This window comes from Serinus canaria, chromosome 12 (assembly GCF_022539315.1).
Source record: "Serinus canaria isolate serCan28SL12 chromosome 12, serCan2020, whole genome shotgun sequence".
NCBI classification, from domain to species: domain Eukaryota; kingdom Metazoa; phylum Chordata; class Aves; order Passeriformes; family Fringillidae; genus Serinus; species Serinus canaria.
This window is the reverse complement of record NC_066326.1, coordinates 9874756-9899924: the sequence shown is the minus strand read 5'-3', so window position 1 is coordinate 9899924 and position 25169 is coordinate 9874756. Positions and strand designations below refer to the sequence as shown.

At 45.3% G+C, this 25169-nt stretch overlaps 2 protein-coding genes across 2 annotated transcripts; one reads left to right on the top strand and one right to left on the bottom strand.

Annotated features, from left to right (window-relative positions):
• Positions 1 to 2315: 2315 nt before the first annotated feature.
• On the top strand, positions 2316 to 12828 carry CFAP100 (cilia and flagella associated protein 100). The gene is made up of 13 exons (XM_030228025.2): positions 2316 to 2409; positions 3628 to 3817; positions 4427 to 4494; positions 5172 to 5335; positions 5911 to 5991; positions 6584 to 6765; positions 6843 to 6987; positions 7681 to 7729; positions 8307 to 8458; positions 9171 to 9306; positions 9777 to 9979; positions 11320 to 11413; positions 12333 to 12828. The coding sequence occupies exons 1-13, from the start codon at positions 2332 to 2334 to the stop codon at positions 12396 to 12398; spliced, it is 1608 nt and encodes a 535-aa protein (XP_030083885.2). The 5' UTR covers positions 2316 to 2331; the 3' UTR covers positions 12399 to 12828.
• Positions 12829 to 12950: 122 nt separating this feature from the next.
• On the bottom strand, positions 12951 to 24512 carry ZXDC (ZXD family zinc finger C). Its single transcript, XM_030228024.2, has 10 exons — positions 23450 to 24512; positions 22819 to 22971; positions 21878 to 21956; positions 21622 to 21752; positions 20858 to 21028; positions 19610 to 20295; positions 18821 to 18905; positions 16861 to 17033; positions 15982 to 16083; positions 12951 to 15128 (listed from the first exon to the last, which is right to left on the bottom strand). The coding sequence occupies exons 1-10, from the start codon at positions 24483 to 24485 to the stop codon at positions 15042 to 15044; spliced, it is 2703 nt and encodes a 900-aa protein (XP_030083884.2). The 5' UTR covers positions 24486 to 24512; the 3' UTR covers positions 12951 to 15041.
• Between the last annotated feature and the right edge of the window lie 657 nt (positions 24513 to 25169).

Below are 25169 nucleotides of genomic sequence, written 5' to 3'. Positions count from 1 at the left end.
TGTTTTCAGTTTTTTTTTCTTCTTTTACTAAGCAGCCTGATGCTAGGGAAAAGCACTGAATAAAGGTTTCAGTGATTTAAAACCCTGAATGCCTTATCTACTGATTCATGTACTACTGGTACACAGCTACTGGAATATAATGTCAGAGGCAGTGGAATATATGCCAAATGAGTCTAGCAATGAAGCTTTTTTAATTTGCATTATTGAGCTTAATAATTATAAATTAGCAGAGCTAGAGCTTCTGTAGCTTCTGGCATTATTTCCAAAGTGCTGTGCAAACAACTTGTAAAAAACCCAGCAACCTCAAACAAAAAATATCTTAACAAAATGAATATTTATAAGTTAATCAGACACACAGTTTCCTATACTTAGCTAAAATTCTATTATAAAGCACTTTTTATCTCTGAGGGTTGCACTGACAATTATTTTCCATATGCCACTGTCTAGTCCTGCTTTTCAGACTCATTACCTGTAGGAAGAATTTAAATCAATCACAGGAAAAAGAAAATTCTTGTGATGAAAGCTTTAGATTATAGAAATCAAGGTGTGCACTGAGGGCTGAAGCACCAGGTGTTTGCTGCAACTGCTCTGTGAGGTTCACAAACTGTATTAAGGTGTTTCACTGCCTGCCCACCCCTGCCCTGATGGGGCTTTCTCCAAAACCCACATCAGCAGCAGGGCTGATGCTGTTCCAGGATGTAGATGAGAGACCCTAGAGAAAAATATCCCCTTACATTAAGCAAAGGACAGAGGTTTGGGCTCTAAGCAACAGTCAAGAAGGTTCTTGGTAAAATGTACTTCAAGAACTGAAAAGGAGAGAGAAAATATTTGGGATATATTCAAAAGCCTAAATCCTACCTCAGCCTCTGTGTCTCATCAGCAGTGAAAGTTTGACACCTCCAAAGAATAAGGTTCTAATTGGGCAGCTGCAGAAAATACACAAAGCACCAAGGACAGACATGGAAATTAGGCCAGATGATTTTAGCTCAAAATACATAAAAACTGGAGGCTCTTCAGAGCAAAAACTGAAGCTCTAAAATAGCCCTCAAACTAGTGCAAGCAGAAGAGGATATTTTCTACAGGGTCTCAGAGCAGTGCAGGTCAGGAATGGTGCCAGCAGCAGAATTGCATCAACTGAACTAATACCTCACTAAGCCCAGCTTGCTGCCTTTGGTGATTAAAGGATAGCTTGAACAATGCTCTGTCTGTTCTTTGTAAGTGAGATCATTCCCACCATGGCTTGTCCCTTAGGATCCATAGCAAAAACGACAAAAAGGCCAGAGTCAGAGAAACAAAAAAATAACCTTCAGCAGTTTCCCAACCTAAAATGAAAGGCAACAGGGTTCTGTAAAGTGTGTCTGTGCTGTCCAACAATCATTCATGATTATTGCAAGAAATCCACAATGCTGAAGCAATTACTGGGAAGAGCTTTAGTGAGTAAAAATGTAGCTTGTGAACTAGTGACAGCAGGATGAAAAAGCATGGGTGTGGATTAGAGCTGGTGACTGGGTGGAAAAAAAGACAAGGGACTTGGGTTGCTTGCTGTCTCCAAATGTGTTTTCTTGCTTTCCCACCCGTTTACATGTAAGGAGGACTGTGTCTTGCACAGCTTTCACATAAGGCAGGGTTGAACATCTCCTTCTGGAGGTCAGAACATATGTGTTTTCCAGTTTAATGGAGCTTTTTTTAAATTGCTGTAGACACTAAAGGCTCAGTGGTTAAGACACAGAAAGCCCCTAGGCCTGTCACTGCTGTAAAACTTATCAATTACTGGCAGATCCCAGCTGACTGATTTATGATTTTCTTTGGCCCAGGGTCAAAGACACCATCCTGACATACAGCATCAACATCTGAAAGTCTCTCTTCCAAACTTGAAATGGAAACTCACCTTGTGTCAGGTAAGGACACAATGCTCCAGCTGTGTTTCCTTGTCAGCTCAGAGGAGAGGCCTGAAGTCAGGTTCTTCTGCCCCCAGACAGATGAAATGGGTAAAACAGCTACAGACAGAAAAATCCCTGTCTGAAATGCTGTTGTTGATCATCAGATATGGCCAAGTGACATAATCCACACAGAGCTCTCAGTTTGTCACTGGCTTCCCAGAAGCCCTATCCAGCTCCCTGCTCTGGATGCAGCTTTGTTAGACATCTGCAGCTGGGAGCACTCCAGGTGTGACACAGCACATCCCACTCCCTTTGCACTGGGTCCAGATATTCAGCTTCACATCTTCTACATCCTCATCCTGGGGTTTGGTTTTCTGTTTGGTTTGGTTTTTTTGTTTGTTTTTTTTTTTTTTTTTACCCAGAAAGCACAGAAGAGGATGAAAAAAACCCAATGAAAAATCCATTTAAAGTCCTATCAGATACTGAACTTTTCTCAATGAGGGACAAGGAAATTAAGAAGGCACAGGAGGTATGTACACATGCTTTAGGCTAAACTGGATAACAAGCAATTACTAAGGCAGGCACCCACCCAACAGAATACCAAAATGTAGCACATGGGAGATCAAAGTCCTCTTCATGGGAAAGCTGGGGATGTTCAGCCTGGAGAAGGGAATGCTCCAGGGAGACCTGATTGTGATCTTTCAATACTCAAAAGGTTCTTATAAAAATGAGCAACTTTTACACAACCAGATTGTGATAGAACAAGGGGGAGTGGATTTAAACTAGAAGAGGGAAGATTTAGATTAGATGTTAGGAAGGAATCCTTTACTGTGAGGGTGGTGACACTGGCACAGGTTGCTCAAGGATGTCAGGGATGCCCCATCCCTGGAAGTGTTCAAGGCCAGGCTGGAGGAGGTTTTGAGCAATCTGGTCCAGTGGGGTACCCCTGCAGGGTGTTGGAGCTAAATGATCCCTAAGGTCCCAGCCCAAACCTTTCTGGGATTCTGTGATCTCTGGGAGGTCTGATTGTTGCACAGGGTTGAACAGCCTGGCACAGTGTGAAGGAAAGCAGGAGGTCTAAAGCAAGGCCTCCTCACCTCACACTGGTGTCTGACAGTCTGGTTTTTGCTTGGGATGAAGGGTGCTAGACAATTTTGGGGAAGAGCTTAGGAAGCAGTGCACTAAGGATGTCTGCTGAGTGAGGTCCTCACCATAAACCAGGCCCAAACTGTGCAGACAGCACTGAATCACACTTCAGTCCATGTGAAAGCACTGAGCAGGAGCACCTTTTACCCTCCAGAATGTTCTGGAGTGGTTTTGACTAGATCTTCTCAATCTGAACTTAATGGTTTAAATGTCCTTGTAAAAGTTGGACTGGGTTGGTTTAAGTGTGGGCCCCTTTAACCAGGGGACACAAAGGATGAGTCTCAAAAAATTTCCATTTGCTCACAGCAATAACCCAGGAAGGAAAAATGAGGACACTGAGTAGATACAAACTGGCACAGCTGGTGGATGGATGCAGAATACAAATCAACAGAATAATGACAACAAGTGCTAAGAAATTTAGTGTTTCAGTAGCCTCAAGAGAGAATACTATTGGGATTAGTCAGATAAATAGGCAAATGTGCATCAGCAGGGTATCACCCACCACTGCAAATGTCCAGGCTGTCAATAACTTACTCATGTCTTTAAAAACCACAGCAAACAAAGCACAGGACCAAACAGTCACATATCTGACTTCTCACAGGAACGTGAAAAGAGGAAGACTATGAAAGTCCATGAGAAAACTACTTACTCCACCAAAATGAAGGCCAAAAGTGGGTTGAGGAAAGCTTTGAAAAGGGAGGAAGAAGAGGAGAGCAGAAAAGAGGCGACATGTGAAGAGAGACTGAAATGTCTCCAGGAGATGCTTTCACGGAAGTTAGCCATGAAAAAAGGTGGAGAGCAGGCACTGTCTGTGCAGTGGTGCTGCTCAGCTGGGTGACAGCCTAGAGCAAAGGCCACAGAGGGGATGGGCAGAGCAGCTGGCTCTGGCTGGCTTCAGTGAGGTCCTGCAGACTGGCAGCTCTGTGCTGTGTCTGGCCAGCCCCTGCATGGCTGAGCCATCTCCAGCTCAGGTGTTAACATCCAGAGCCTGGGCCACCCCCTCACGGTAGCCTGGGTTCCACCAGCCCTGCAGCAATGAGCTGGTAGCCAGCTGAGGGGTTGCAGGACCTTGTGTGGTGGAAACCTTTCTACTAAGCCAAGCTGAAGTTGGATTTCAATGGATACAGGCCTAGATTTTCTGCCTCTGCATGAGGAGTAGATTTGCCATTAATGTCCATAGGACAAGGACCAGATTGTCCACTCCATTCTCCCTGGTTTTACTCCATGAAAACCCATATGAAACTGATGCTAAACAAGGTTATAACTATAATACAATAATCAGTATTGCTGACTCCAGTGCCAGCCAGATCCATGCTCATGGCAGCCTATATATTCATTGTGTTTTGCCTTGGCCATATTTCTCCCTCTCTAGTCTAAGCAACTTTATATTCTAATTTCAGATTATAAATTCGACAGGGAGACCTTCCATGGCTACCTACAGGACAGAAAACAGATATTTTTTCTTGAGGTACATGGCTTTCAGCTCGTTACTTTCTGTTCATTTAATTCCTCTTCCCTGTGTTGCTTTGTTTTGATGTTTATTCTCCCGAGATCAATGCCTGCAGATCTTTCCAAGGTGGCACACATCAGAGCTCATGAACTGACTGTCCAGGTCCTGCCTCACAGTCACTCAGAATCTGTAGCCCAGTAATTCCCAGCCAAGAAAGAAAGGAATGTAGGTCATTCCCATCATTGAGTAGCCGCCATGGAACCATCCCATTTGTGAGATGCACAGTCACACTGATCTTTGGCTCCTGCTCTCCTGTACATAAACTGTGGCTGGGAGCCACTCTGCACTCAACATGAGGGAATGGAGTAACTGTGCTCAAACATTCCCATTAGTCATCTCTGGTATTGAGCTGCAACACAGCTGAATCAATCTTTGTCAGCCAGGAGTTAATGCAGTGCTGGGTCTTCTGAATTCTGTCTTTAGTTAGATTCACTGCTTATTTGCTATGTTCCTTCTGAAATAACTCCTGGCCTCCATGTACCTGGCTTGCACTAAGTCACACACCTGAGTTTGAAATCCTTTCCCTCTCTGCCCACAACTGTCAGGGGATTTGGTAAGCAGGTACAAAGCTAAACCAATATACCTTTAAAACCAACCAGCTGATGTGACTGTGCTGCCTTTGGGGCTCATTTCAGCATACCATTGCAGTAAAGAGAGGGGAGATTGAAAAGATGGAGAACATAACAAAGGATGAGGAAAGAAAGCTGGAAAAGGCTGAGAGAAGGATGGAGAAGGACGCTGCCATGTTTGAGGAGTTCCTGAAGGAGAACCACAATAACTCTGTTGAAGCACTGAGAAAGTAAGGAGCACTGAAGGAACCACCTCTGTGCTATTTCATGCTGGGTACAGGAATTTGCTGCTTGACCTCCCTGCAGGGTTTTGGCTGAGCACTCTGAGTTTCCCAGAGTTACAGTTCTGGTGGCACTTTTCTTCCCACACATTCAATAAAAGAGAGGAAGGAGAACAACATCCAGGGAACACCCTCACTGCAAAAGCCCTTCATCTGGTGGCAGCAAAGAACCTGCTGGTGGCTCCAGCACTTCCATTCTTCTCACAACACCCTTTACTGGAGGGAGATGCCTCTGCCCAACCCCTCAGTGAAGCAGACTGAGCACTTTGGCCCACTGCAGGTATCACAGGGGCACAGCTGCACCTGATGCTCAGCAGCAGCCAGATGAGGGAGGCCTGAACACTGGGATGCCATACTTTGCCAAGGACAAGAGGGTCTTCAGCAGGAGCCAAGCATCTCCTGGGATACATCTATAACACAGATTTCTAGGGCTCACATCACATCTTTTTCACTGTTTCATAGGCATCTCAAGTCACTACTCACTACTAAATTGTTTAATGGTTTGTTTGTGCATCCTTTCCTAGAGCCAAAAGAGAAACCTCAGCAAAGACAAAGAAAATAACAGAGATCCAGGGACTCACAACAGAAATAAAGAAAATCCAACGGTAAGATTGCTCATTACTCCTGCCTCACCTTTAACAGCCCCTACAGTGCTACAGCTTCACAGTCCTTGCAGGGGATAGATTTCTAAAAATGTTCCATTTTAAGAGTCAAAATATTTTGGCTTTTGTTTTCCAGATGCTGGCTTTGTTTCTAAAACAACTAATCTAGTTTTCTAATTACATTTTTTAAAAAGTGTAGATATTCCAACCCCAAAATTAAATGCCTAGCATCAGATTAAAATCCAAACAAAATTAAGCAATGCATTTTAATGGGGACCTAGGGAAAGACAAAAAAAAAAAAAAAGTATAATTCTCATTATTAGCTGAGCTGGAAAAATTTCTCATTCCTTTTCAAGTAAAAGTTCAAAAACTAGCAAGCTCAGTTCCATAGCAAGAGATATGACCAGGGAATATGATTGATTCTCAGTTTCCACATGAGAAACCACAGAGAGCACAGGTTCCCTTTTGCCTTTGCATATCCATGAAAAAATGTACCCTCTCTCCCCTTCTGTGGATGAAAGAGAGTGAGAAAGAACCTGTTCAAACAGAAGCTTCCCTCCCTGCTAACAAACTTTGTCCACTTCTCTCAACCCAGTGACATCTCCAGATTTGAGGACACCCTGCAGGAGTACAAGATGTACAGGGACATCCTCTACCAGCTATCTCCAAAAGAGTGGCAGGAGGAGCACAGAAAAAGGCACAAAAAAGAAAAGGATAAGGAAACAGAGCCCAGAGTTAATGAAGAAAGTGCTCCACATCCCTCCAGCACAGAGCAGGGTGAGTGCCAGCAGAGTGCTGCTGCTCCTGCCTGGGACAGCCCCTGGCTCTAAGTGGTCACCTCCTCTTGTCTCCAGACCAGGCTCCCAGTGACACTGCCCACAGTGTCACTTTCACGGATATTCCAAGTTCCCTGCTGTTCTCAGAGAGTTTGGATTTCAGGTCACGTGATGTCAGGCCACAGCTTAAACAATTCCTGAAGCCTCTTTTATCAAGAGAAATGTAAGTACCAGATGATGCAAACAACAGACTTGAGGACTGAAAAGAGCACTCAGCTGACTGGGAATCAGCACAGGGCAATCCTACTGCTCACCCTGGCTGGGCATTCCGAGATCTGGGGCTCACTGGAAGAAACTCAGGTACCACAGAAAGCTGCCAGGTGTGCAAGTCAGTACCTATATGCCTGCTCCAAGTGAGCTCCATCCTCAGATCCTCTGCTGAGAGCCTGCAAACAGAGGTTTTTAACCCTTCATGGCACAGGCTGACAGGTACAAGTGAAAGTGATGAGCAGACTGAGCTGCCAACAGCAGCAAAGCACCACTTCCCCCTCTTCCAGCTCTTGTGTAGAGGGAGAAGCATTAAAAAATGAGCAAGTTAAACTCACTTCCAGTGAGTTTAAAAGCACTTGAAACAACACCCTCAGCTCAGGTTCCTGGGTCATTCCAGCCCCACTGGCCAGCACAGCCCAGGGCAGAACAACAGGCAGTTTGCTCATGGACAGAAGTAGCTCCTGTGCTGTTTGTTTGTGTGGCCCCTAGACCCTACTGACCCCTAAATATCCCCCAGGAGGCAAAGGTGGGAATGTGCAGAGGGGTAAACAGGGACAGTGAACAGTAACAATGTTCCTATGTCACCAATGAGATCCCCTCTGAGCTGTCATTTCTCTAAGGGCCTAACACACAAAATGCTTTTCAGAAGTTCACTGGAGGATGTAGAGAGTGAAATCAGCTCGGACGAAGATGAGGTCAGAAGTCTTGTATTGAAATATTTGTCTTTTCTGTTTGTCCTGTGTCATTTATCAATGTTATTAATTTTCCTCACCTTCTAACCATTAGTTACAGTTTTGAGGAGTTACTGTAGTTTCAAATTGTAAATGTATGTTTATACATTCCTGAATGTTTACATTTTGGTGACACATGTTATAAATACCTCAGTTTAACTTTGCTCCTTCAGTTTCCAAAACCCTACCATCATCTCTAAGCTTGCCATCCTCCAGTGAGATATGACATCAGAAAATGAAAGATTTTTAAATTAGTGTAGTTACTGGCTTATGTCTGAAATTGAAGCTTTCCCACTCACAGATGTTTGCAATACTTTTTACCCCCCAAAATGCAATTTGTTTTGGGGGTGAGCTGTTGAGGCAGAGTAGAACTACACACATAGTAGCAAGGATGTCCATGCATGTTTGACATGGACAAACATGGACCTCTTAGATGGAAGAACATTTGAATAGCCAGGGCAGGTGCAGATCAACCTCCATGTAGTTCAGTGGAACAGAATCTAGAGGAGGGAAGACTCATCACTCGTGTTTTCCACTCTAGGAGCCCGAGCTCTACTTCACTGATCCTGAACAATTGCTTACTACTTTCATGGAGATGCTGGATGAGAACTTGTCCTTTGTCCTGAACTCCCAGGATATCGCAGAGAGTTGGAACAAAGTCCAGCAGACTTTCATCACCACCCGTGAAAGCATGTGAGTGTGACCCTGCAGGTGAAGGAAGGGGTCCCTGTGGCCCAGTGACCCCTCTGCCCCCACAGACACCTCACCATCAGGCACACAAGGCTGTTCACACAGCAGGGTCTTTCTCTGAGCTCCTAGGAAAGTGTCCCATACGTGCTTAATTTAGGAGATAAGACTTGAGCTTGGGACTAATTCCTTAGTCCTCAAAGCACAGGCTAGGGAATGATGCATTGAGCATCCTGGAGTGAATGTAAGTGTAATTCTCATGAAGGAAGACCAAAGAAAGAAATAAGGTAGTTCCTGGGAGTGATCCAGTGCAGCACCAATGGTGACTCAATGCCTGGAGGAAGGCAGCAGGGAACCCAAATCTCATTGTAATCTACAATGTCAATGGCAGCTAGACATATATATTCCCATTTAAAATGTAGTTCATCTCCTTGTGGAAGTTTTAAAGGTAATCTGGATCCTCCTTTGACTTACCTAAAAACCTTGAAAGTTTAGCTATGCTTCTTCTCCCTCCCCCACCCCAGCACAGTAACTGCTCTGCCATAAAGAAACCCCGCAGTTCCCCGGGTTTTCAGGGCTGTGGGTGCAAGTCCCAGGAAAGGCTGAAGTGTTACCTCCATCTGCCGGCAGCAGGAGGGACCAGCCCTGGCTGCGGGGAGCAGAGCCGTGTGTTCCAGAGGTGCCCTTCCCAAACACCTCCCCTCTCTCTCCTCTCTAGGGAGAAGGAGTTGGCAGCGCTGAAAGAGCAGGTAAACACCCTCCGAGCCTCCGTGGCCAAGGAAGAAGAGAAAGTGGCCGACCTGAAGCTCAAAGTTCAGCTCTTTTCCTGTGAAGAACATGAAGGTGATGACCAGGTACCCACTGGGATCCAGGCAAGGGGGGCTCACATGTGCACGAGTGGTTCCTCTCCCCCAGCCACATCCATCCTGGGGGCAGAGCACACAGGGCTGCACTGAGGAGGGATCAGTAGTGTTTCCCAGCAATGGGACTGCAGCAAGGCTGGTTTGGGGCACTGCTGAGGCAGCAAACTGGGGCAAACCTGTCTGCTCCATGCAGCTGCTGCCAGGGGGGAGCAGGCTCCCAGAGACAGCTGGGCAGCTGCCACCTGAGCCAGGTCACTGCCAGGCTGGGAGGATGAGACCAACAGGAGAAGGGCTCAGTTCAGCCATCTGTTCCTGCCATTGCCCTTGGCCAACCAGGAAACAAGCAATTGAGGGGATTAAAGTGTTTCCCTCACAGATTTCCTTTGGTTTTGGAGGGATATTATGGTTCCACTTGGCAGAACCCAGCTGTGGCACTCATCATAATCTCCTGTCACTTCTAGGACAAAATGCTCACAAGTCTGAACAAGAAGGTGCAGGAAGTCTATTTCCAGTGCACTGGGGACAATGAGGCAAACCTGCCAACAGTAGAGATGCTAAAGGTGATAGAAAAACAGCTCAATGATTTACTGGACAGCGTGGAGAGAATCCCACCAGCAAAGATAGAAAAGGCTGTGAAGGACATAAGAAAGGAACAGAGGGCAAGGTAAGGCAAGACCCACTTCTGGAAAACATCTCTGTTTTAAGTGTTGACAGCTGAAAGGGCCAAATCAACCCAAAAAACTGTAGCAGCAATCTGAAATTCCATCAAACAAAACCAGATTCTGAGAATCATCATTTTAAGAAAACAATTTACAGTAACAAAATTTAAACTGAATAAATAGAAAATTAAATCTCAAGTTAACACAGTCTGCCTTGCCCTGATATTTTGTCAGACTTTAATATGTACATAAGGGCATTTGTCAACAACTCCAGCTTTGAAATGTTTCTTCTACAAAATGTTTTAATTTGTATTACTAGATTAAATAGTAGAAATAAACACAGTCAGTGTAAGTCCCAAGATGAGACACGTTCCTGTAGGCCCAGTTACACAAAATTTCATCTCACAGATAACAAAGATTACTGAATTGATGACTGTATCTGGCCATCCTCAAGTGAATCAGACAGATTAACATGAGGATTTAAAGCCAGATAGTGATATTTTGGTTCTGCTTATTCTCTTTTTCAGCTGTGTAGTAGAAAACGTATGGTTCTTCTTCCTGATATTCTGTGAATAGGTTTGCACACTTAAATTGCAAAATAAGTAAGAAAAAACATTTATTCTATGCTGGGAATGGAGAAGAATATTCAGGAAAGATACCACACACCCTACCCTCAAATAAAAATAAAAATTTTTTAAAGACCTCCCCAAACAAAAAACACCCAAAAAAACAACCAAAAGAAAAACAACACCAACAAAACCAAAACACAACACACCCTACTAAGAGCATTAAACATTTTCCTCAAGTTTACATGGTTAAGACTGCAGTTTCTCTGCAGCAGTGCTCCATAGCTTGAGCCCATTCCTGTTCCAGCACTTCATTTTCATAGGGAACTGGGGCAACAGAACTGTCCCCAGTGTGTCCCTTTGGGCCAAGTGTAGCTCCGTGGGTGTAGCAGCTCACACCTGTGTGTCACAGACCTGGTTACACTGCTGAGCACTGGGCACACAACAAGCACCACCCTCCCCACAGCTGGGGAGCATCCTGCCCAACTGCAGGGCATAAGTGTCTTTAACAGAACAACTGCCCAGCATCTCTGGGTCAAAAAGATGCTTTTCCTATCCATCACTCCAGAAAGAGTAGGACCAGCTGCAGGCAGTGCTTCCCTCTTACCCTTCACACAACCAGCTCCAGCAGCAGGTGTGCCCAAACCCCTGTGCTCCAATGGTTAGATGGAAGGTGTGATGGAAGATGTTATGTTAGATGTTGATGCTGTGTGTCAAAAGCACAGCTGGTGCAGCTGCAAGCTGCATTTAACCCATCCTTTATTCCCTCTCTTCAAAAGGCTCAGAGAGGAAAAGCAGAAACAAGCAAGGCAGCAGCATGATGAAGGATTGAAAAGGGACATGGAAAGATCACAGGTACCTGAAGAAAAAAAGGTAAGTGCAGGGGTCTGTGGAAACACCTCACCTCAACAGCTCACTTTGGAAAAGCTGGGGGTACCTGAATATCAAGTGTTTAAGGGAAGAGTATTCTTAAGGGGCTTCCACAGCTGTGTAGGGGTGGCACCTACAGCCAGGTGTAGCCCAATTTACAGGAGTGATGTAACTTTAGCCACTGCTGGGAAGTCAGTCACAGTGCACACGATTCCAGCTCAGTGTCCTTCCATCATCCTTCTCTCAACCACATGACCCCCTCCACTACTTGCCAGCTCTCAATAAGCTCATTTCAACTCATTACCTTGGCTGTAATGTAATTAAACCAAACAAAAATTGGCAAATGAGGAACTGGGCAGCAGCAGGACACTCCTGATAACAGCAGCAAGGCCCTAGATCAGCTCAGCCACAACAAACCACACCTTTTCTGACATGTTCCACATCCTCCCAAACTCACCTCTGGCCCCTTGAGAGGCTCATGCAGAGCTCCTGCCATGGCTGCTGCTGCACCTTCCTCAGGTCAACACGGCCATGAGGGGACCCTGGTTCTGTCACAGTGACAGCACAGGTGACTTGAGAGCAGGGGCCATGAGTCCCTGCCCCTTTGGCCAAGAGAAAATAGAGAAAATTTCTTTGGATTTCCAACTTCCATCCTCTTCCTGGCAGAGGAGTAATGAGGCTTTAGTCAGAAAGCAGTTGTAGGTACAACAGTGAGTTGTAGAAGCTGAAGCAGGAACACACACACAGCTTTCAGGTGCTTCACATTCCAATACAGAAAGCTCACTCAGCAGACAGCCTGCAGCCTGCCTGGGGCACAGGGCAAGAGCCACAGCCCCTCCCAGCCTGGCAGCACAGAGCAGCTTTAGCTGCCTGGCCTGACACCCTACCAAGCACTGATGCAGTGCCTCTTCCTCCTCTGCAGAACAAGAAAATGGCCTTGCCTTCCAACCCATCTGCCAGCAAGGAGAACAGCCAAGGAAATAGATAAGGAAGAACAATTTGTATTATTTCTCCTAATGGCTCAGCCTTAACCACAGCTTATAGGGCTGATGCTGTTCTAGAAGTCTTTTCTAGATCTACAATTTGTCAGTCTTTGCTCAGCTGAACTTTACTGTCCCATGAAATTTCCTTCTTCTCCTACCCTAAGACTCCAGGGAGGGTTTGCAACCCCTTTTCCCATCCTTTGGTATTTTGCCTAAGAAAATAAATAAAAATTCTCTCATTTTGCTTCTCAAGCTCCTGCTAAGCACCATTCAGTTTTTGATGCCAACAGCACTCTCCATACAAACCTGAGCAGTGAGATCTATGACAGTCCCAGGTGACAATCTTTGTTAGGGCACAGCTAAGGCAGGTACCTCACAGACATTTATGATAATCACAGGTCTTCTGAAGGACTATAAAAGCCATTGTAGACTCTACCCCACTATGGTGGAGAAGACACAACTGAAGGAAAACCACAAGCTCTCTGCAGAAATCAAGCTGCCAGTAACTAGCTTTGTGTCAGATGCATCCATGCAAAGAACAATACCCAGTGACAAACTGACCATAAAAAAAAAGCTTTATTAACCCTTTTGCACCAGCAGTTCTTCAGGTATCCATTGCCAGCAATGGAGCCCTAGCCAAGTGATCCAAGTTTCTGCCCTCAAGAGGTTAGCACTTTACATTCACTTACAAAGCTGAGTGAGGTACATTTTCAGAAGTAGAAAGATTTGGTTGCAAGTCCCATAAAAAGATGGAGTGTTCCTTGGCCATTTTAATGGATTACAAACTGGTATGGTCCTTGAGAACAGAATAATGCAGGCATTGGGAGCTCGAGGTGTCTCAGCTTCAGGGAGAGCACGGTGACCCCTCAGCACAATTCCTCCTCAATCCTTCCACCTCCCAGGAGTGGACTCCGTGCTGCAGCCACAGCCACCAGTAGATCTCAGCTACCAACTGGTTTGAAAACCCAGCCTGAGAGGGGTCAGACTTTCCCTGGATGTAAGCTGTAAACTCAGAGTGAGAGGAACAGAGAGACCTCAGTGCTCAGTTAGGCTAAAGATAGAAAAATAAAGCTGGTTCAACCAGAGATATAATACTGCCTACAAATCAGGAGCTGAAGTTCACTGTAACCTGTATGCTTTTTTCCTCCCCAAGTCTGCAATCAAAAAAGCATTTATATGGACACATACATAGTTCAAAAGGCACAGGAAGTAAAAGCATTTCTGAACGACCTCATGTGAATTTAACATCAGTATAACTGTAAAATAAATAAATATGTGCAAGATTAAAAAGATCACAACGTTCTCCTCTGTGACATATCTTATTTTGTAAAAAAAAAGAAAATACACATACGTGCATACACACACCTCACTGAGAATAAAAAAAAAGTACAAACAGTCTTTTATCAAACTCCTATACATACTTTTACAGGCATTCAGAACATCACCATAGGAAACAATTAAATTACTACCTTAAAACATAACCAAAGGTGTTTTTTTTTTCCCTATACAACCCTATACTTACTTAGGTGTCTGCAATCCAGGTAAGTAGAGTACATATAACCTCTCCCCCACCCCCAAGAGAAACTGCAGTTTTTCAGGGGCAGATCTTCCTAGGTAACAACTCTTTCCCCCTCATAAAATACTCTGACAACTGCATATTTTGTAAACCAGCCAGAAGCTCCAGGTGCATCTGACACTCTGGGATAGCAATAAAGAACACTAACAGTGTTCAATTAACAAAACAAAAACACCAAACAACCCTAAATAAAAAGGTAGTGACCAGTTCACAGGTAACTTGGCAGCGGTTTATAGATGAGATAAAAATCAAGGTGCTTAAATTTACATGAAGGTCAACATTCCTCCCAAAAAAGGGAACACAAAGATAAAACAAACCTCTCTCAGATGCTGTTGGACTCTTAGCAAATCACTTACAGTGAGTACAGTTCTATTGCAGTTTTTTTTTTCAAGATTTGCTGGAAGAATTCAGCAAAGTATTTGGGATGCAGGAGCAAGGAAAGGGAGAAACTCAACATGAGCTACAAACTGATTCACAGCTAAGTTAACATTTAGAATCTAGCTTTCTAAAACAAAGATTTTAGAGCATCTCACTTTCATGGCATAGAAGATTAATTTTGTTACGTGTGACACTTTATTCTGGTTTTCTGCCAAACACAGGGGCCGAAACAATCCTTTTCTTTGTGTGTGGAAAACACTTGCAACATTTAGCTCTTAATTCCTCGATGCCACTGGCTTCAGGAGGAGACCAATGCAAAGAAAGTTTTAACTGTCGCAGGCAGGATTATAAATTTGCATTTGTTAGCTGTAGAATACTTGCTTTCCTGTGGAAACAGTAAATATTACCTCAGTTTGAAGTGTAATAAAGTACTTCTCCCTGAAACAACACTGTACAGCAGTCTGCCTCAGCCCCAACCACCAGGCAGACAGGGTATCTTACACAGGCACATCAAGTGGGATTTACATTTTTAAAGAAAATCTTTCAGCTGCAACAGTCTTAAGCAAATCACAAAGAGTGCAACCATACTTCAGTTCTCCTACTTTTAGTATTTTCCTTGGAAAGAGACCCACACAATAATCTCACTCTGTCATGATTGCCCAGTTTGTTTTCAAGTAACTGCTCTTAATAATCGTCATTCCAGATCCTGTAAATTTATTGTGCTTCCAGTGAACTGAGAGTTATCAGAACCTGCATCATCTTCAGTGGAATTGTGTGGTTCCTGTTAAAGCAAACAGACAGCATGAACTACTTTCACCTCAGGATGGTTTCAGTGCTTATCAGCAAGATTATCTTGACATTTATTCAACACTAGAGAAATGCTTGGAATGGCTCAGAGGAAACCCGAAGCTCTTCCACTTCAGGGATCCACCCAAACAGTGTTGCCACAGTTTTTCTATGGAACACTTCAGACAAGAATTACTAATGGTAAAAGATTTAAAATCACTTTTTCCTCCATTAACACTCTATCATGGCCAACAGTCCCACTTCTCTCATCCTTATAGGTTTTGAGGAAAGTGCCCCTCCTCAACAAAAAAGATTTTCTATCCAGGAGAAACCCAGTTGGCAGGAATAGGTACATTGCAGAGTTTATCAAAAATGAGGTCCCTAAGCAGGCTTCTAAACTTAACTGACACTCCCATAAGGGCACCATTCCAAAATCTAGGTTCAAGATTCTATTTCTTCTATTTCCCACTTCCCACCCACCCCTCTTCTATAGCCTGCAACATCCCAATTCTGATCCTTTTTCTTGACCCACTTAGTATCTGCAGGATGGGATCAGGAAAACAAGGGTGGGGTGTTTCAGAAAAAAAAAGTTTTAGTTATTCATTACTCAGTAAAGAGGAAAAAAATCCAACCACTTCTGATGTGTCAAAGGTTGGTAACAGACACAAGATACATTGTGCAGTGCAGCTCTCTGCTTACTCTTCCTTGTGAATGGAATTCAACTCCCAATGGAAAACAAGGTGTTTTCATCAGGCAGAACATGAGGGTGGTTCATGTTCAGTTCATGACAGCAAACTGTCTATACAATCAAGCAAGGCAATAAAACCCAGTGGCTTGACATGCTGTACCTGAAGTATGTAAACAGGTAAATCCACTGTAAGCTGAGAATGTGACGAGGAAGACTGAGAGCTCAGCTGAAAGGGAAGATCTCCCTCTCCTGGGGAATCATCCTGTGAATGCAGAAACATGATCAAGTTACACAACCCCCAGGTATCTCAGCACAATATGACAAATTTCATCATGTCTCACAACCTTAAAATATCTGATAAAGCCACTGCACTATACTAGTAAGGCCCAGCTCCACAAAGATGTGGACAGCTAACTACAACTTAAATCTGAACCTAGCTCAGTGTACAACCATTTATCCTGTCCTCATCAACTTGAAACACTGGCAAGATCTGAGGAGGAAGGAAGGGTTCCTCTTTCAACAAACCTAACACTCAGAAACATGCAACAAGTTTCATCAGGTTTTCATGAAGCTCATACTTTATATGAAAGTTACAAATGTGTACACCCATTAAAAAACAGATTAATGGAGAACTTAGCCCACCAGTCTCTCCACAACAGAGCTGTTAGCAATGAAGGAGAAGGAACTTACCCTTTCTCTGAATATTACACAGATATACCAGGCAAAAAACCTATTACCTGCCATGCACCACTAATCAGCCCCGACCAATTAACAGGTTTTGGTTTCTTTAAATTTTAAGCTTTATTTCAACAGAAAAGAGAAAGTTTCAGTTTAGGCTGAAACTTCTTTTTGCAGGAACATTTTCATGTTCATCTCATTTACTTTATAAGTAAGAGGTGGAATAATGTAAGAACACTGCAGGGCTCAAGACTCCATCCAGGGGCAGTAGTACCTGAGCTCACAAACACTCAAACTCTTCCATAAATGCAAGTCTGGATAACAGAGAAGCTGAGCATGTTTTTTTCTCCTCAGCTCTTACCTGAAGAAGCTGAATTTGCACATACTGGGCTCCAGTGGTAGGGTCCCTTATTGTCAGCCCTCCATTTGGCAGAACTATATTACTACCCAGTCGACTGCCAGGAGGAGAGGAAGAAAAGTTGGTAGGGCTTACTTTACCACCCTTGTTTTTCCTCTGACCAGAACCAGATGCTCCTAAAAGAAAGCAATTTTAATATTTAGATGAATTTGCTAGAGTTTTCTACTAGTATTTTCCAACTTTTTGCAGCTGTTTATACCATGCAGCAAATGGCCAGGGTAGTGCAATATAATTAAGCACCATGAGACAACTGCTAAAAGGCAGAGAGCACTCAGCTGATGAACTCCAGCTGCTGACTGAGCACTTTTTACCTGAACACCACTGAAAAATCACAAACTGCTAAGCTTAGGGCCCTCCCCTGTGGTACACAGAAATATCAGCATATTTGTGGTGTTATAGAAAGGAATTAGGAAGTAGGATTGCATTTTCTGTTTTTCATTCTGCAACGCATTTCCTGACAAGTCATGCACATGATTTTTCTAAACTGTAAAAAAAGCATAGTGAAGATCATTATTTACAGGAAGATTTCAAGGACTACTAGGTGGAACAGGCTACACAAGTACAACTATCACAACCTTAAGCTTCTTTTCAGTTTAAAGCAGGGTGAACCAGCTGCTAGATCACGAGCTGAAAACCAAAACCCTAATCAAAACAAATGTAAGAATACAGTCCTGTCAGCTCAGGTTTTTGTTTGGATTTTTTAAAAAAATCTGTAATAAATGAAGGGCTTGGATAACCTATATTTAAACCCTGAACTTCTCTCTACAGTATTCACTTAATCTAGTTAAACCAATCAGAAATACAAGACTCTCTAGACCAGTTTGAGAGGCACAGCATATCATTAAGGCAACAGCTGGTGAAAAGTGGACTATTGGGAATCTTGATCAGGAACAGAAACAGGAATTTTCTGAGGTCATCTTAGGAGTCATGCAAAGTGCAATCATATTTTTTAAACTAATGTCCAAAAGACAAGTTTGATGATACTTGCACGTGTTTGATAATATAAGGCCCCTTAGAACTAGGTTCATAAAGCACTTGTCCATCCATGTGATGATTTGCTGAGCCAGACAGAATGTATGCACATATGCATTTTATAAATACACAAACAAAACAGCTCTCAAATCAGAACTAGTCTCTTAACTTGCCTCAAAAACTATTGATTTTCAGAGGAGGGAGGTCTAAGAGACAGCAAGGCAGTACTAAACTCACCATATATATATATATGATATGGATGTATCATAAATCTATAATATTCTACCCCAGCCCCAAAGGTAGACTAGACACATCTCAAACACCTGAGCTCGAGCAAGTCCAGGGAACCATGGAGCACATTTGATCTGAGAAAGGTTATTACTTACATCAAATGGCTCTTAGTCAAACTAAGAGGACACATCTGGAATCATGACCTAAACTCACCCTGCACAAGAACACTCTACAAGGCTAAAGTATAAGAGAGAGGTTTGAGTATATCTAGATAATAAAAAAATAAATTCCTTCACATTGTTACTAAGTGAAACACAAAAGCAAAATCTAGCTGAAATTTCCATTGTCTGTACTGAGTAAAAGAACCTCCTAGATAAGACCAAAAGCATAAACAACAGAAAGCACAGTAACATAATTTTTAGTTTTAATAAGAAGCAGATGAAGAGATGGACAGCTAGTGTCTTGTTAATTATCATGAAACATAGGGCACAGCTTTCTTTGTAAACTTCCTGTGAATCTGATATTCACAGAATGTGATTATCCTGAGTAACAGATGGTACACCACATGCATCATTATATTAACTATCAATAAACAGGATAGTACATTTAAGAATGTTACTCAGAAACCTACTCCCACTGCACTGCCAAAATTACTAAATATTTTTATTCAGTAAATGTAACAGAACTAATGGCTTCTCACCTGTGCTGCTGCCATTCCCTTTTTGTTTCTTTTTCTTGGCCAGCTGAATGGCTCTATAGTCTGTTCTCGCAGACCCACTGCTCTCCTAGTTAAAGGAAGAAAAAAAAAGCCCAGAGATGCAAGGTTTTTGGAATTAAGAACAAAACAAGATAATGAAACCACACACTAATGAGTTCTGAGATGCACTTATCTTCTATGCTGCAAACACTGAACTCTAGTTTCCCCTGATCTTCTGATTAGTTTCAATAAATTCCCAGTATCTACTCAATATCTGGAGCTCAGCACAAGAAGTTAGCTCCACATTTGTAAGTGTTCAGATTTTAAGAGCGTAAACATGTACTTCATAACATAAACAAAAAGGAAAGTCTCCAATAACACAGTGAAACAGAAAGGGAAAAGTACTTAAAGGAGGAATGCAGACTGGAATGAAAATGCTGCAGTTACTGTTACAGCCCAAATCCTTCCCTGGAATGAAATGAACAAGTAACACATATAACACTTATTCTTGGGTGATCTTGCAAATTCCATTTCAGATGGGCAGCTGCTTATTTTGAAAGGTTCTTCCTGAACTGTCCCCACCAGAATTTCAGTATTTCTTAGAACTTGTCACCACACTAAATCTACCTGTGAAAACAGAATACTCATCGTTCTACATCTTTAATCAAAAGAGAGACAAAATGCACGATCTGCAAAATCTGAAAGGTCTCCCAATAAGGTGTTAGCAGCCAGGGATACCCCCAAAGTCAGGCTGTCTCATCTAGGGGTGAAGTGAATTCAGTTACTCCATACCAAAAACGAGCTGCCAGTCACTGCGCCAAGATCCATTTCCTTCTGTGCACTGTAACTCCCTGGAGGGTTGGAGAACACAAACTGTGTCACTACTTTGCTGCCCTCCTGCTGACCAACCACATCTGAGCTGGGAAGCAAATTCTGTTCAGCTTTAACTGGTGTCAGTAACTCAGGCACATTGGTGCTGCCGAGGCTGCTGGAAGGAGTCAAAGTGGCTGTGTCCATTGTTAAATTATTGCTGCATGTCAGCCCATGCACATCCTGACTGGAATTCCTCACTGACAGAGACGCCAGCGAACCCAAGGCTTCAGCATTGACAGTCTGTACATCATCCAAATTTAAAGTGCTTTGCTGTAGAACCGTTGCACTGGTTCCCAGCAGGAGAGAACTGTCCAGGCTCTGGGGCATGTCACTGCTTGCCACCAAGATCAAGGGATCCACTGCCTGGCTTAGGGAGCTGTTGCTGACAGGCAGGCTCCCCCCCAGCGTCGAGCCCACCGAGGCCACATCAATGGTGACGATTCCAGAGTTCACCAGCGCCATGTCTGCTGCAATTCCAGAATTGTTACTGGACACGTTGGAAAACAGGGAGACGAGGTCAATGTTGCTGAGATCACTCTGCCCTGGACTAGTGAGCTCACTGCTGGGGGTGAGGGAGCAGGTTGCTTCCAGCTGAGTTAGGAGATCTATAAGAGAAGGGTTTGGTTATAAGATAGAGCTTCCACAGACAACAGGAAAAAAAGAAAGCTTAAAACTCTATAAAATTCTATATTTTTAGCCTATTAAAACACTTCCCACCTTCCCTGAAAGCAGATTTAGGGAAAAGCTGCCTGCCAAAATAAGTTCATTCTTTTACTGTGAAGTGTGCTTATAAAAACACTTGCCAAAAAATAGCGCTAAGGCAGTGCAGGCTAAGTACGTGGTGTAGAGGAGTGAAAAGGGTGAAAAGAGAAATCCTTTTAGTCCTTATTCATCTTCTATAGATGGCATCGAAAAGGACAAGCTCTGCTTCACTGAAAAATTCTGTAATTTCTCACAATTTTAGAGGTCAAGCTCAAGTATCACTTTCTCATACTCAGAGATCCCACTGAATTTTAGAGGAGCGTGAAACCAACCTCAGCCTCAGACAAGATTCTGTCATTCATATAAATGGAACTCAGATTTCAACATCAGAAATTACACATTTTCCTTAATAAAGCACTTAATTTTTCCACGGCACCCTCTGATAGCCAGAGACAAACACTTTACCTGGGCTGAAGTTATGCTGCTTGACCATGTGCGTTTTCATGCTGTGTTTGGAAGTGAACAGTTTATTACAGCTGGAAACAGGGCACCGCGTCTTTAGGGAGTCCACATCCTGAAGATGTTTTTTGGAGTGAATATACAAACTACTTCGTGCTGAAAATTTTGCACAACAGCCTGCAAGAAGATATAGAAGGCTTTGAAGTTTCAAATTTATTGACATTTCTATTTAATATTCATATTTAACATCTCAACAAATCACAATATTCTCTATTTGCTGCTTTGCAGCAGCTGGGCATACACTCAGAGGAACCACAAGAAAGTAAACCTGTCAAAGGGTAAGACAGTTTAAAAACCTGTTTCTGACAACATGAAACTCTTTAGTGATTCAGTGTAAAGCACAACCTTTTCACACCATGGCATCTGAAATTCTTCATGACAACTGCTGGAAACGCCATAAAAAGTAGAAACAATCAAGTAGAGCTGCTTTACTTTAAAGAGCTGAATAATCCAGATCACACCCAAAAATCTCTGCTTCTGGAGCACCACTGAAGTGGTGAGGGTGGTCAAGCTACAGTATGAAACAGTTTGCTCTGTCATTCCTAACTCTGGGAATGATCACTTGTTCAAGACTTCTGTTTAGTTTTACCTCTTCAAACCCTGCTAGAAGACTCACTCTTAATTGTTCCAGTCCTGTACCAAGCACATATAACCTTTAGACAAAAATACACACCAGTTACCAGGAAACACATATGAGAGTGGAGCAGTACCTTCTACTGGACACTCAAATGGTTTTGTACCAAGGTGAGTTATACTGTGGCCTTTCAAGTGTTCTGCTCTTGTGAAGGACTTCCCACAGCCTTCTACTGGGCACATGAATCTCCTGTCATCTTCGTGTTTCCTACAAGGGAAAGAAATTGTCATTGGCATGATTAAAGCCACTACTGCTTAGCTACTGAAAGAGAAACAAAGACAAACAAACAGCCAGTTGCTGAGGACAGTATAATCAGAAAAAGCTTCCTCTACCTTTTATGCCTCAGAAGCTTGGACATACTGGTAAAAGACCAGCCACAGCCTTCAAAGTCACAGATAAAAGGTCTTTCACCTTGAATAAAAAATGTTACGTTAATAATCTAATACAAAACACATAGTGCTACTAGAAAATATTAAAACCTGCTTAAGTTGAAATAATTTAAGACAACTCAACCAGCCCCTCCTGCAATGCACTGCAGAGTACTATCATGTCCCTTACCCCTCCTACAATATGGGCTTTCTTTAACTCCATGCTACTGCATCAGAGAGCACAAGTATTTATCAATCCACCTCATATCCTGAAGTTGCTTCAATAGTCAGTAACAGCATTACTCAAAACAGAAACACAACTGTTTTTTTCCTGTTTTCATGATCTGCCACTGTGTCTTGATTACAAGACTGTGAAGTATGTGATTTGGTTTCCACCACACCTATGAAATTCAAGTGACATTTTAAAAAAACCTCAAAACTGTAAAACTATGAAACCAGGAAAAGAGAGGACACACCAGTAACATGACAAGGCTGTATTTCAGCTTTGCAGTGGTCCTTGCAAGTCAGGCATGCTTGCATGCTGGAATTTATCTTTTTGCTGTTCCAAACCTTGGTACATACATTCCACATGTTCTGAGAGTTTTTCATTCATGCAATGTTTTGAACATCTATGAACTTGGGAATAGAGCTGGGATAGTTTTTTCTGGACAGAATGCACAATGACAAAAGCCACGGCTTTGCGTATGTGCTTTACTACTTTGCATATGACAACTTGATTCAGTGGGCTCCTACCCCAGAAGGCCAAGAATCAAATGCTTTTTCTGACTCCAAATAACTAATGGCACCCTTCCTGACTTTCAGTTTTCCAAGCACACTGCAGTCCACTTTCCACATAATATGCTCCATGTACTATGCCCCCGTGTACAAATCATCTCTGTGAATACCTGTGTGACTCCTCATGTGGATTTTCAGCCGGCAGGCCTTATCATACTGCTTGTTACAGCCAGGGAATGAGCAGGAGAACTGCTCTTGCTCTCTGAAGTGGGCTCGATTGTGGGAGAATAATGCACTCACTGTGATAAACGTTCGCTCACAGCCTGGGGACAAAAGGGAAATACATCTGTTTGACGAAAGTCACCAAACTGCACTCTTTTCTCCCTCCCAGCTTTTAGTGAGGTACTTTCAGGCTCGTTTTTCAGGACACTACATCGGGGGAAAGGGAAAAAAAAACAAAGAGTGAATTTCTACACATTATTCCCAGGAATTACAATTGTTTTGCCCAGGCGGGCAATCAGGAATAGCCTGGGTTAAGGCGCACTGAACGCTGGCGCCGTGTCTTGCGGTGTTTCACTGCACCAGCACAAAGTCGCAGGAGGAAAGGCACAACATCCTCCCAAACTTTTTCTCCTGGTAACTGAGGTGGTTTGGAGGAGAACCTTCCTTGACATTCTGGGGTACCACGAAGGGGAAGGAGAAGCGGGAGCAGAAGTGAGCCGAGAGCCGCACGGCCTTAGGGGAAGGGATCCCAGTTTGTGGGAGGGGAGGGAAGGGAGCCCAGCCCCGGAGGCGGCTTACCGGGGAAGTCGCAGCGGAAGGGCCGCTCGGGCTCCAGGTGGCTGCGGCGGCGGTGGGCGGCGAGGCGGGCGGCGCTGGGGAAGCGCTGCCCGCACGCCTCGCACTTGTGCGCCGCCTCCTGCTCGTGGGCGCGGCTGTGCGCCCGCAGGTTGTACACGGTGGTGAAACGCTTGGTGCAGCCCGGCGCCGCGCAGGCGAACGGCCGCAGCTTGTCGTGCGAGTGCAGGTGCCGGCGCAGCTTGTAGGCCGTGGCGAAGGACCAGGCGCAGCCCGGCACGGGGCAGCCGAAGGGCCGCGCCGCGCCGCCCCGCCCGTCCTCGCCGCCGCCGTGCGCCGAGAGCCGGTGCAGCCGCAGCTGCTGCTTGCGGGGAAAGGCCTCTCCGCAGCGCGGCTCCGGGCAGGCGAAGGCCGGCGGCGAGCGCGGGCGCGGCCCGCCCGGCGGCTCGGCGGGGCTGGCGGCGGCGGGGGGCGCGGCGCCCGAGGGCTGCTCGGCGCCGGGCCCCAGCGTCAGGACGCCGTTCTCGATGCGCACCAGCAGGCTCTGGTTGTTGATGGTGATGGTCCCCGAGAAGGCGCCGTCCTCCGCCCCGCCGCCATCGCCGCCATCGCCGCCCGCGGGGGGCAGCGGTGCCGGCGGCGGGGGAGGAGGCGGCGGCGGCGGCGGGGCCGAGCCGGGGGCCTCCTCCGGCGGCTTGGCGGGCGGCGGGCCGGGCTGGGCTCGCCCCGCTTCGCCGCCGCCCGCGCCGGGCTCGGCCGCACCGCGCACCACGTTGAAGACGAGCAGGAGCCCGTCGCTGTCGGGCGCGGGCCCCGGCGGCGGCGCGCTGGGCGCCGGGCTGGCGCCGGGCTCCGGCTTCTCCTCCAGCACCAGCACCGGGAAGCTCACGTAGAGGCCCGGCGCGGGGGTGCTGCCGGCGGAAGAGGGGGCGGCGGGCGGCGGGTCCCAGCCGGGCGGCGGCGGCGCGGCGGGGCCGCCATGTTGCGCGGCGGGCCGGGCCCGGGCCGCCTCCGCGGCCGGCAGCCCCTGCGTTTCCATCTTGGGGGTCCCTGTAGCAGCGCCTGAAACCGGAGCCGCGGGGCGGGGCCGGAGCGGCCGCAGCGGAAACGCGGAGCGCGGAACCACGGAGCGGGCGCGGCGCGGGCGGCGCCGGCGAAACCCGGAGAGCGGAGCAGCGGACGGGACGGAGTGGGGCTGCCCCGGGGCAGGGCCGACCGGGCGGCAATGGTGCGGTGGGAGCGGCTCTGCGACATCCCCCTGGCACCGCTGGAGTCACCGCAGGGCCTGGGGAGTGTGCCGATATCCCTGCAAACGGCCAGGGAGAATCCCAGAATTAAGGGACCCTCAATGTAAAGAAGGTGTTCCTCCTGTGGAGGTGAAACATCTCGCGTTCTAGTTTATGGCCATTGCTCCTCATCTTGTTGCCGGGCACCGCTGAAAAGACTCTGGCCCCATCCTGTTGAATGCTAACTTTGAGATACGTAAATGGGTTCATGAAGTCCCCTCTCTCTTCTCTAGAATTAACAAGCACTGCTCCCCCAGTCTCTCCTCATTAGAGAGATGTTCAGACCCCAGTTCATCTTTCTGGCCCTCCACTGAGCCCTCTCCACCAGCTCTGTGTCCTTCTCATACTGAGGAGCCCAGAACTGGACACAGCATCCCAGATGTGTCCTCGCAAGTAGAGGGGTAGGACTGTGTGTGCTAAGGGTGCAGCCACACTCA

Excerpts from the sequence above, each read along its gene's own strand:
- CFAP100 (XM_030228025.2), top strand. The coding sequence starts at position 2,332 with ATGAAAAATCCATTTAAAGTCCTATCAGATACTGAACTTTTCTCAATG. Across the intron at positions 5,336-5,910 it reads TCTGTTGAAGCACTGAGAAA|AGCCAAAAGAGAAACCTCAG; the intron begins GTAAGGAGCACT and ends ATCCTTTCCTAG. Across the intron at positions 11,414-12,332 it reads AGGTACCTGAAGAAAAAAAG|AACAAGAAAATGGCCTTGCC; the intron begins GTAAGTGCAGGG and ends CCTCCTCTGCAG.
- ZXDC (XM_030228024.2), bottom strand. The coding sequence starts at position 24,485 with ATGGAAACGCAGGGGCTGCCGGCCGCGGAGGCGGCCCGGGCCCGGCCC. Across the intron at positions 16,084-16,860 it reads TGCAAATTCAGCTTCTTCAG|GATGATTCCCCAGGAGAGGG; the intron begins GTAAGAGCTGAG and ends CTGCATTCACAG. Across the intron at positions 15,129-15,981 it reads TACCTGTTTACATACTTCAG|GAACCACACAATTCCACTGA; the intron begins GTACAGCATGTC and ends TTGCTTTAACAG.